We start from the raw sequence: 12,645 nt of genomic DNA on the forward strand, positions 1-12,645 counted from the left end.
CTGACTATAAATGCAGTTTATCCAAATTAGCCACTAACCCCTTTTCTTCTCTGACCTTTTATCCCCTGCCTTCCTCTCACCTCCCTCTGACGAGTCTCACCTCTCTCAAGAGTTCATTATTTTGAACAGCCTGTGCTGATGCAAGCCAGTGGAGGTCAATTAAAGAAAAGATTGAATAGCAAGACATCTCCCAGGGAGGCACCAGCTTGCTCTCCAGTAAGCAGAGAGCTTAAGTTGTACCGGGGCAGGAATTTAATGGGAGCAAAGATTTCAGATTATTGCACGGATTTTAAGAAATAGCCATACCTCATCACTTTGGTTGTCGTTATTACTGCTATGAGATTTTTTAGTTTTGGAGCTAGACCTCCATGAAAAATTAGCTATTGACAGTGGAGGACAGGAAGCAGTAAACAGCTCTGGGGAGCAGGAAGCATGATGCTATTTGAGACAAGGTAAGGTAAGAAAAGAAGAGTTTTATTCCTATTTGCAAGTGATTTGTAACGTGTTCTGTTAGTCCAGGCTATGACTCTCTCTCTGTAATGGAAGTCCTCAGGGGGAGTTCAGGCTTGTGTTAATTGCCTTGGTGCTTGGCCAAATTCACCACAGTTCAGAGAGGATAAATTCTTAGTAGTAATTCCTGGAGGCCCAGATCTCTTTGTGGAGGGGACCTGCCTGCTACACTTCTCCCAGAGGCCCTCTGCACGTTCATATTCCTGGAATGGGCTGTGGACCAAGACCAGTGCTCAGAGAAATCCCCCTCCTAATCCACATGTCCCTCCACTCAAACAAAGCTGCTTGGTGGGCCCCGAGAGGCAGGGAGAGGGAGCACGGGGTGGCTGGATGTGCAGATCCCATCCATGGGCATCTCAGTTGACAGGCAAATATGCTTCACCTCTCCTTCCTCGGGCAGGAGGGACATGAGCTACAGAGAAACTGTACCAAGCAGCATTTGCCTCCTTTTTGTTCTTTGAATGGCAGCTATTCCCTATCCCCAGTTAATTTGAAGTTAGATGAGTCTGAGAGGATAAAAAGTGCTTAAAGGGGCAGCTTGCTATAGGTCACCTGAATTTTTTAAAATTTTATTTTAGAAATTGCCTGTCCAGATGATAAATTCAACTGGATACTTATTGCTGACTTTAATAAGGCATCTAGACCAGCAAGGTAATCTTACTTATTACAGCATGTCATGTTACAACTTATCATCATAATACTGTAACAAAATGTCAGCGCTGAAGGAATTTTAAGAACAGCTTTTTAATGGATGAAGTGGGTTGTTCCCTTGAAGTTGGAATAATGCCACCAAAAAAATCGGGGACAGTAGCAACTTCTATAGTGCAAGGTCAAAAGCCTTTTCAGCGGCTTCTGCAGAACCCCCTTCCCTTCTTATTACCAACTATACATGGTTACAAGGAGGCAACGTGGCATACTTTCCTTAAGTTGCATTTACCCTGTAGGCATGTGTGTGCATTAAACCTCAGTGCAAACAGAAAGGTCTGCTGGGCAAAACACTTGCCGTGCTCAATTAAACTTCTGCTTGATCTGAGGTTTAAATTCCTTTGGTAATAAGACTTCAGTACAAATCAGCAGAAGGAGCCTGCCACTCTGCTGTAGACACAACGACACATCTGGGACACGCTCATGAAAGACAGGGCTGGGGAATAACAACAATTTTTGCAGGATTCACTAGGTGGTTGGCATTTCTAGTTGTTATCTATCCCCTTGCACACTTTATTCACTTCTTCCTCTAGTGATTTCTGAGCTTTTATAACAGCATGTTTGGTAGGTGAGAACAAAATTTGTTGTTAGACCAGGCCTGTGGTTCTTTCCTTAAAATTACAGTGTGTCACTAGAACAATTTACAACAGTTTAAAAAGATGATCAAAATCAAACAATGCTAAGTCATGTTGCTACCAACCTCACAAATGTGGGGGAGAAAAATCTTTACTAGGGAGAAAGCCAAAAAAGGCTAAAAGGAATGTGACCAGGAACGGGAGTATGAACATTAAAGAGACGACTGCCAGGGGTTCGGACTTACACCGCTCTCACCATCATTCCTACTTAAAAGTGCAACAAAGACAAAGAAAGCCCTCTCATAGAAGACTGCTGAGGTTTCGGTGAGCAGACACTGCTGCAATGCTATAGCAGCCTGGGTGTTTTAGTTTAGCGAATAGCTGTGGCCTCTCCCTGCAACAGACAATTCATGCGCTTTGTGCCTTTCCTACGAAATAGCAGAGGATGGGAACCGCATGGTGATAATGCTGGCTGGGTTAGCAAGCCTCCATTTCTTAGGCAGCAGATTGGGTATGGGTAGCTTTGCTTTTCATCTATTGCAGCTGTTCATCAAACGGCATCAAGCTTTGGATTGGATTCCTGTACATGTTTACCCTTCAATGTACAGGGAAATCGAAAGCCTAGTAAAACAGTATTTCTAGCCTTTGCACAGAGTGCAAGTCCCATGAAACATCTGCAATGCAGTTAGGATCTTTTCTTTCAGGCAGTACTACGAGGGGACGCGAGACCATCCCTGCCACTGTTGTCAACGAGGGGATGCGAGACCATCCCTGCCACTGTTGTCAGGAATTTAAGTGTTTAAAAAAATAATAGCTCTCTGGGCCACATTCTTAGCTCCTGCAGACAACAGCAGTATCCTCCTGTTGGCGACAGAGAACTCTGCTGATTTACATGAGCTGAGAATAAGGTGTGAGATTTTTAACCAGAAAAGAAAACAATCCAGCTCTCTGAATGTAACCTTTGCAAGTATATTTAGAGCCCTTTCCTTGTCATTATAATACCATGAAAGCTTGTGATCACATAGGTCAAAAACACTAAGCCACCTAAAAATGTACGGGAAGGGGTTAGTGCTGCTTCACAAGCATGTGAGTTTTTAGGGGGCTTTCTCCACCTCTGGAGGTAGAAAATATGTCAGTGGTGAAATAAAGTTTATCTGCAATAACAGGATGGATTGTTGGCTATGTATATTGGGGCATCTGTAGACATTTACACCAGCTGCAAAGTGGAACATGTGTATCTGAAATGACTGTTCTTCAGTTTTAAGTGTAAATGACTTTCAAATGAGAGGAAAACCAAAATCAAACTATGCTGTTTTGTTTGTCCTTCCCTGCCAATATAAGATTGTTTTTTGCACTATACACCATTTTGCGAGTGCTTGTCTCTATTTAGTTTAAATGCCTCAAGTGACAATCCCCTTTTCCAGAAAAAGTTTATTTCTCAATTTAATGCTTTTTTAGGTGGAATCTTCAAATGCAATCAGCATTGTTTTAACTTTGCTCTCTCTTTGTAATGGCTGCAGAAGCCATTACATTTACAGGGAGCAGGATTAGACCAATGCTAGGCTCTGTATCCTTCACTGTTCAAAGCTCCTTCTGTTATAAAGACTAGATCTTCTTTTGTCCAGTTTCAAAATTTACCGCAAAGTAGAGCTCGCAAAGTGGTTCCCTTCACTGTCTGTGGACTTACACCCTATAACATTGGTGATTTCTTTTAAAGATTTCTTTTAAGACTTGTTTCATGCTCTACTTTTGAAAATGGTGCTGAGGAAAAGGAAAAAGGCAAACAACTGTGCAGTAGGGAGAAAGTTACAGTCGTGCCATAATAGGATCAAAGTTGCTTCTCACCTTACGTGTTAATCTTCTCTTTATCTCTCGTTTTTCCTCCTGCTCCTCTTGCTCATTCCGGGCTGTAAAAGATTTACAAGGATCTCAGGCTGTGGACTCATCAGGCATGCACAGTATGCAACAAAATAAGCCTCTCCATCAGCATATTAATGTTTCAGGACCTCTCTGATGCACAGCATGTCCCTATGGGGCTGGTGAACTTCCTCGATCCGTAGCTACTGCACTTCTTCACACACTTCATAAAACATCTACAGCCTCTTCCCTTTCCCTGTGTTGGCACCTCTTCATGTGTGTCACTTTCTAGAAGAGCCAGGCAGCGAGCCAGCTCTTCAGAAACAGTTATCTCCCTGTCCACAGTCCTGGTGGCCTCAGGGAGTTCAGCTACGATACGGTTGGATTCTGCGAGGCTGCAAGGTCAATGGTTGGAAAAGAAACACATGCATTTTTTTTTTTCCATCTACAGAATAATTTCTCTGCAGCTAACTCTTTGGAGAGAATGGAAAAAAAATTCAGAATAGGGGTGCTGGGCAAAATCTGCAACTTCCCATGACCTGAGCAGAGTAAGGAGAGAGCGTCCTTCCATCATGAGCCTTTGCAGCATCACACTGGAGCATAAAAGCACATCCTAGGGCAATCCACTTCCAACATTAAGCCAAAAGATCACATTACAAGTACTTGCGAGGGCAAGCCTCAACCACTATCCCTCAAGAGGGCAGTAACACTTGAGTATACTATCTCTTCTTCAACTTAGGAGCAGGCTGTCATGCATGTCTTTCCACTGAACTTCACTGAAAGTCACTAAAAGCTCAGGTTTCTAGGTACTCAGCTCCTCAATCAGTTAGGACCTGTTTCCACAGCTTCGTTGATGGCTGAATTGGTCCTTACACCAATCACACCCAGACATAACAGATGAGAGCAAACACAACCCATCAGCTTTTCCAACAAGTAACCTGTGCCCCTAGTGTGAGCCGGTTTTCACTCAGATAGGACTAGCTCAGGCAGGAATAACTCTCTGCAGGGGAGATTATGGACCTCAAAGGCCAGTTTGGTATAGGTGGCTTGATTTAAATTATCCAACTTTGGACTGAATTAAACACAAGGGGGAATCCCACGTTCCTCTCCGCTGATCCTGTGGGAGAAGCAGGCACCCCTGCCAGAGTGGCAGTAACAAACGGCCAGCTGTAACTTCTTCAGCCAAGACAGCACAGGTCAGCACTCCCACTAACCAACTGGGACAAGCCAAAAATAATATAAGGAGGTCTTAACCCAATGGAAGTCTGCCCAACAGTGGAGGAGATGCAACGTTTCAAACCAATGCATTCAAAATTGGGGCTTTCCCCATAGAGAACTAAGACCCAAGGTTCAGAGACCACAGAAGTCTCTGAGCAGGCAAGGAGGGCTAGGCTGGAAGCCAGGTTTCTTGCTGCTCAGGACAGTAGAGCTGACAGGTCTATCACAACTGCTCACTGACTTCAGCAGGACTGGGAAATCTCCACCACAGTGGACAAAGAGCCAGTCAATGTTATGATGTTTTACAATATGCTTCTGATCTTTAAATGCCATTTTACCAAAAATACTGCTTACATTTTCAGGAGGAAGGAAACTGATGCTGGAGTAAAAAGAACAGAAGGCAGCAGGGAGTTACAAATGGCTTTTAAAATGATAACTGTAATACCTACACTGATAAATATATTTTTCCTCTTTCAATGGTTTCTGTCCCTACTGGGCTGGATTCTCTTCTAGCAATTGCTCCTCTAGCAATTTCGTTCTTCTCATTGTGTCTCAAATTTGGAGAAGCTGGTCCTGCAAATGCCTACTCTCAGAAACAGAGCCACTAATAAATCCTTGTAAGATTAAACCAGAGAGAGACAGTGCGAAACAGAGACCACACAGAGTCAGGGTAGAACTGCAAGCAGCTGAGGAGTTATGTATAAAACTTAGTTATGGCCATTCATTCCTGTACTTGGCCAATGTCTTTCTTTTCTCCTCACTTCTCAGCCCAGCCACCCACCTTCAGAGACAGCCAGGCAGGCTGAAGACCTCGGTCAGGTCAAAGCTGGGAATTAGGAATACATTCTCCTCTGAAACCAGACAATGACTTTGTTTTAGCTATTTCTTTAAAGTTAATTAAGTCATGCCAATCTTGCAAAGCTACAGAACTGTTGCTTTATTTTATCTTATGTGTTCAGGAGATGCTGTTTCTCTAGACCCGTGTGTGTGAGGGTGGGTGGGTGTGGGTGCGATTTTCAGGCCTAATTTCTGTGTCAGTGTGAAATGTCCCTCAGTACAGTCTGAGACCATCAGGGCCTACCTAACCATCATTTTTGTGAGGAATTTATGCAAGCCTGAATGTGCCAGGCTGACAACTGAAGTACTCTGAGAAGTGGCACGGGGGTGGTGCGTGAGGGGGGTTCAGGCATCCTTCCTCATAAACTCGGCCAGCAAGTATTAACTGCAAAAAGTGTTACTTAGTCTTCACACTAAACCTGCAGGTCTGGACTCCTCTCACTACGTGTGTTGGACTTAAATAAGAGTCAGTGAATTTGGTATACTTCAGTGAAGGACCCTTCAAGCACCAGTGTCCCTGTTCTCCATTTCTTTGCTGTGGGTGCTGTAACCTCACTGTTGCTACCAGCAAGTAGTGGGACTTGTGCAATGGACGCTCTGCCCTTGCAAGTCAATAAAACTGACCATCTCATAATTATTGCAGTAGCACGGAGCTAGGAAGTGATCACTTCATGTATAAAGACTGGATGTCCAACTGTGTTTTGCCTCATTTCTTCTCATCAGAATGGGCAATAATGTGGTTACACATGTAACAGGAATGCCATGGTACCAGACATGACATTTGCATCAAGGAGATTTCAGCTTTAACTGCAGAGGAAATCCTGTTTACTCTACTTGGGAGCTTGCTGGGTTTTCTTTTTTTTTTTTTTTTTTTTGTATGTGTGTGTGCTATGAACTGGGCTTTTGCAAATAGCTTGACCTGCTTATGCAGAGAATTTACACTCTTTTCATTATTGCTTCCTATGTCTCTTTTTCTCTAGGCTCCATTATATTTGTTATAATTCTTTTTCTCAGAAGTCTAGGGAAAGGACACAAAATGATGCTGTACAAACCAGACACTATTTATATTTACTTGCTTAAGAGTGGAGCATTTTTATGCTTTCTTTTTTTTTATTTATGTAACTAGTTTAATTGTTTGTTCCTTTCCTGCTGTGCTTCACCAAAAGTTGAGATGCCTTGGAAATACCACATTACTTTTTCCTGTAATTATGAAGTTGTTTGTCTACCAAGACACGCATTTTTGGGGGCAGATCTGTGCTTAGGAACAAAGCTACAAAAATTCCATTTCGGAAATACAATATAGTTCTGGGTTCAGGGTAATATTTTCAAGCACACCCATGTCATTTAAGAGCCTTTATTCAATTCAAAAAGAAACCAGTGTGACTTGGGGGATAATTCCTCTGAAATGTAAGACATCTTCAGGTCACCACATGACTGCTGTGCTTAGCAATGTGACCTTTAGGAATCTCTGCAAGGCACCCAGTGTTGGAGATGCTGCCTCTCTACTGATGCCGGTTCAAACACTGCTGCCAAAGCAGCTGCCTGAGACCCCCACCTCCCCCTGGCCACCCTCACCAGTGCCAGGGCAGTGTTTACTGGTCACGCACCAGTGCCAGGTGGTGCATGACACATGTTGGGTCATGCTGGTGGCAAGGCCTGGGATGACAACATAAGCTGCCCAGAGAATTGGCCCCTTGCCTGAGCCTGGCATTAGTCACGTCGCAGGTTCCCCCTCCTCCAGCTGTTCTGCTACCCCCCCCGCGAGACAATCACATCTGGATGTGCCACCTGTTTCCCCAATTTCTGCCCTGACTTTCTCCAGCTGCCAGGCACAGGAGTTAGGAGTAGATGGTAGGAGCACAGCTATCAAAAGGGGGCTGGCCCCAAACAAATGGCTTTCCTGGCAGCCTCGGGCTCACCCACACTGCTCTGCTGTCTCGTCTTTTCTCTTTGCATTGACAGTTGTGTCTCTCTCTTTCTCTTTGTCTGCCATGCGTAATAACATGAACAGATGAAAAAACCCTGCTGAGCATTAACACTATCATTAAATTGCTAGGAATTTGATTTTGAAGTATTTAATCAAATCAATTCTGCTGATTTTCAGAGAATTAATCTTCTGCTACCACGTTTTTATGATTCTGTACAACGCAGTTTTTTTGGACAAAAAGAGAAGATAAATTATGGACCTACCTAAGGAGACTTACGGTATTTTAAGATACCATTTAGGAATACTTTTCTCTGTAGTAATTTTTTAAAATTTCCCTGGAATGATGGATTTACTAACTTAAAAAGGGAAGAACTTGTTTCTTTTGTTTTCTGTTTCCACAGTAACAACAATTAGGTAAACAGCTTTTTCTAAATCTTTATATTCAAACCAATTCAATGTGAGTAAAGAAACTAATTTTTTTTTCCTGTTCATTCATGAGATTACGAGATTTGTGCCGGACTCAGTCCTGCTTCCCTTGAACCTGATGGCAATGTATCTACTAACTTAACTCAGACCAGGCTCTCTAAATGGTATTTTGTCCCTTTAAAACATCATTTAATGTTTTGAGGATCTACCAGCAAGTTTTTGGCTGATTTAAAGGAAGAGTTTCAGAGGACATTTCAGCGGAATAATCCTGAGTCACACTGGTTTCTTTTTTTAATTGAATAAAGGCTCCACCTAGTCTAGAGTGCTGTGAAGATTTTTAGGAAAACTAATCAAGCCATGCCCTAATGTCTTCACTAACTTATAATGGGATGCTCATCTGTGTAAGAGCCGCGTGAAAGCTTTTCAGAATGACCAACCCTCTGTTTGGAACAGGACTTGCAAAAGAGATTCAATGTCTGGGTTTTTTTCCCCATAGAGTGTTCATTCTTGTGAATTTACTGACTCTGATTTTAAAGAATTGTTTCTCCAGCTCTCGATGTTGCTACAGACTTGCATGCTTATTTGCATTTATGATGCACTTTATTATTATTAATGATGCACGTACAGAATAGTTGATGTTTTATAAAAAGCACCCAACATACATCTAAACTAACCCAAACTAGCTGGCTTCAGGTTAAATGTCAGCAGTATCAGGACTTACGTTTCAGTATGTTCCTCTGCTCCAATTCTTCAGCAGTCGGCCTCTGGCTCAGTCGTCTGCGAAAAAAGTCCAAGATCAGTTTTTGGACCATATCACATTCTCCTCAGTTCTCTATCTTGAAGAGTTATTTTGGGGTGTGAAAGGCAGAGCAGAAAGCATTGACACCGCTCCATTATGTACTTGGTATGCCCGGACCATGCGTGACACAGACCATGCTTCGCTTTCGCAGTTTCCTCTGTTTTCAACTCACGAAAGACAAAATACGTTATGTCATCTTAGGCATGACTCTCCCACCACTACCCCAGGCAGAGCTGCTGAAAGCTAAGCTACACAGATGTCTCCACTTAATTTCCTTCCTCCCATGCCTGCTTCCTGACTCGCGCAAGTATTTCTAGCTAAGACCCAGCTAACCCTCTCGCTGCCCTCTCGCCAGCCTCCTGACTGCGCCCCGTTTGTTCAAACAGCATTTGAACACACAGACAGTCCACAGAAAAAACAAGGGATGGTTTGGCAGCGCTGAGGGCAGAACAATAGCAGCCCTCCTCCTCCTCCTCCGCACCCTCACTTCCCTCCTCCTCCTCTCGTGGCTTTTATTAAATCTTATATTGAAGGATCAGCGTGACTTGCTAGTTAACCTGTAAGTAATAGGGTCACAACAAATGCAATCTAAATACAAATGGGGACCCTGAGCACAGAAATGGTCTGAATATTCAGAATACAAAGCAAGGCAGAGAAGCACAAAGGGGTCTTTGGAAAACAAAGTAAACCAGGGAGATGACATCAGAAGTCAACACTGTTGGGCCTCCTCATACTCTCCTCCGAGTCAATGGGAGTTTTGTCAACGATGCCAGTGACAGGACAGAGCCTCCTCTTCCTTCAGACGTGGTCATTCAGAGACGTTCCAATTTGGGGGCCCCAGTCTCTGCCAGCTGGATCATCAATTCCCCTGTGAGGTACCGGGTACCGATAGGAAATGTGATACGAACGCCGGCTGCATGGCTTCATCTTCTGCGATGAATGCTTCCCGACCCACGGCACAGAAGCTCACTGAAGTGGGGCTGGATCTGCAAGGCTGGATGAGCAATGTCTGACAACGGCTCTTCACAACACAAGGGCTGAGCTACTGCTGAGATGCGCACACATCCCCAGCCTTCTCCAGAGCCAGGAGCTCACCTGTGCGCCAGTTCAATACCCCTGCCCCTCACATCATGCATGGTGCACAGGCCTGAAGTGCATGGGGTGGGTAGGAGCCCACCCCCTACGCTAGCTGTATGCAGGCAGAAGCACTACAGGCATCTGACTTCATATAGCCTGAAGATTTCCATCAGCAGAGGTGATACCAGCCATATGTCCTTTGGGGCCACTTTAGACCACGAAAACAAAACAGCAGAACATGGCCCTATTCCAGTGGAGAACTGGGAGTCATTAGCTTTGTCTCTTTCCCACGGCAGATTGAACATTTATCTCACTGGAAAAGTGTTGAAAGGGACAGAAACTCATCCTTAATTCAGAAGTAAAGAACGTCTGCAAACTACTTCAAAGACAGAAAGTGCTATTCAAGTGCTTGCTATTAACATCTTTAAGATACAGTAGCTGTTGCTAATGGGAGACTTCACCTTAGGACTACGGAGCAATTAAAACAATTTCTAGCAGCGCATGAGAATCAAAGAGAAAAAGTTGCCACTCTTAGCCCCACCACAAGTGTCTGCAGGAACTGAGTTATACAATGTTTTTAATCCAACCCACCGTGATGCTTTTCAAGAGGATGCATCAGAGGGATGTTAAGGACAGACTCCAGCCACCCAGTGTGCGGCTGCTTCTATAGAAACAAACATCACACAACAAGTAAAAGGAGAAATTAGTCAGAAGAGAATGCTCCCGAAAAGGTCCTCCCCTTTCCAAGAAAACGGGGATTGAAGGACTCAGCTAACAGTTCTGTCAAGAACAATTCACACTGGAGCGTTTCTAACAAAAGGCAGAAGTTTTCTCTATCTACATAGGTGATTTACAAAAAGGACCAAGTCTTCCATGTGTTTACTGGGGTACCTGCCATGAAGTACATGCATTTAAACAAAGCTTTCACCTCACTGTGTCATTGCTTCCACACAAGAGGACAGAGATTTCCTCCAAGAGATTTGGAATCTTCCTCCAGAGATTTCCACCCTTGGTATTATATGCACCCTCTACTCCTGTGCTGCTCAGAGACCTATAGACTGTGGGATTTTTCCCCACACTGCTTGGTAGAGCCCCTAGTGAAAGTGAGTCAAGAATACCCGTGTTCCCCATCAAGAGTCAAATTATTTTATAGATCCCATTATCCACCCTTTCCAGGCTGCAGAGTGCTCCTGCCTAAATGACAACTACCATTTTCAAGTGCTTCAGAAAAAGCCATGGCACTTTTGATAGCTTCAGTCTGGAGATCTGAAGCTATCTGCATTCGTGGGTTATTGGTTGCTTCTGGACTCTTACAAACTCAGGAATTTTTAATAGCAAGACTTAGGCAGTAGGAGAAGATAAAGTACCCTTGTAGTTTATCATGACTAGTCCTTACAGTGCAAGCCGTAAAGCACAGCTGGAGGATGAAGAAGGTAATGAATAGAAGCTGTGGAGGTTCCGGGTCTCCAGTACCAGTGTCTGCTTTCATCTCCATGAACTGCTGTTACATCCCCACTTCCATCATCCTTTTGGACTGACTGAGCCTGCTCCTGTTCCCTTGTTGTGAGTCCCTCCTTGATGAGCTTCTCAAACAAACCCAGCCCTTTCCCCAGCCCTTCCCTTCCACGCTCTCACAATTATCTCTTTTCTTGGTCTCTTGCTCTTTTCATTTCACTTCTTCTCTTGCTGCTACAGTGACTTCTGCCCCCAAATTATGTTTGGACTTATCAAACTACTCCACCAGCTCCTCAGAACAGCTTCATTTTAGTTCTTTTTTCTTGCCTCTTAACTTCTACGTTTGCCAGATGTTGAGCCAGATGTTAATGTTACTATTTTTTAAAATCTTGATACTAGTTACTGATCCTGTAAATCAAGGAAAGTAAGCAGCTATTGCTTTGTTACCATGGCTGAAAAGATACCGTTTTCTTCACACCAAATTTCAGTATACCATCTCCAGTGCACCACTCTGATCTTGGCAAACACCAGGCGTGATACCTCCCCTCTTTTACCTTCCCTCCTGTATTGCCCAGAATAAAAAAATATTAATGAAGCCCACCTAGATTGCAGAGATTGATTTCAGTGGTTTGATTGCTGGATTGCTGCTGTGCCTTATTTCATTTAACATCACAGGGGCTGCATGAGGCTGTCAAGAGGCCAGAGGTCAGGAAACAAGCGTCTCATTAGCAGCACAATCAGAATAAACAGGAGAAAATGGAGGTTTGCTGCTGCAACAGCAAAGAACAGATCTGCTTGTGAAAACTAAGAATCAAGTGGGATGTGTGGTGCTGCTGTTGATCAGAAAGGTAACTCTGACTGCTTCATGGAGCTATATGAGCATAGGTGTCTACCCAAGGAAAAGGCAAGACAGGCCTTAAAAAGTAACAACCTTTAACAGCACTTTCTGTATCTAAAATCTCTTGTGTGAACATGCTTGACTTTCATTGTGCCATCCATGCAATTTTGCAATAAGCTTCAGACATTCAAGGGGATAGGAAAGTTTGTTTTTTTGTAATTTGTGCTTTGCAATACATTGCCTGTTTTATACTTCATATGTTTTCACAATATTGTTAATAGCGGTTTTGCAAATACACTGCAAAGGTTTTACTACAAAGAAAACCTTCCTAAGATTTATGGTGACATAAAGAAAGCTTTGCTAGGATTTCACTGAAAAAATAATATCCAAATGAGATTGTCAGTGAAAAATAGAACTGTTT

General features: G+C 43.4%; 1 protein-coding gene across 2 annotated transcripts in view; it reads right to left on the reverse strand.

Annotated features, from left to right (window-relative positions):
• The window catches only part of PHACTR1 (phosphatase and actin regulator 1), a 322,354-nt gene that overhangs the window by 12,985 nt on the left and 296,724 nt on the right, over positions 1-12,645 (reverse strand). For both annotated transcript variants that reach the window (XM_075493851.1, XM_075493850.1), the window contains 2 exons: positions 8,777-8,832; positions 3,636-3,697 (listed from right to left, as the gene is read on the reverse strand). In XM_075493851.1, the coding sequence (XP_075349966.1) occupies positions 3,636-3,697; positions 8,777-8,832 (118 nt within the window). The remainder of the gene's footprint in view (positions 1-3,635; positions 3,698-8,776; positions 8,833-12,645) is intronic.

The sequence above is a fragment of the Mycteria americana genome, chromosome 2, assembly GCF_035582795.1.
Source record: "Mycteria americana isolate JAX WOST 10 ecotype Jacksonville Zoo and Gardens chromosome 2, USCA_MyAme_1.0, whole genome shotgun sequence".
NCBI lineage: Eukaryota > Metazoa > Chordata > Aves > Ciconiiformes > Ciconiidae > Mycteria > Mycteria americana.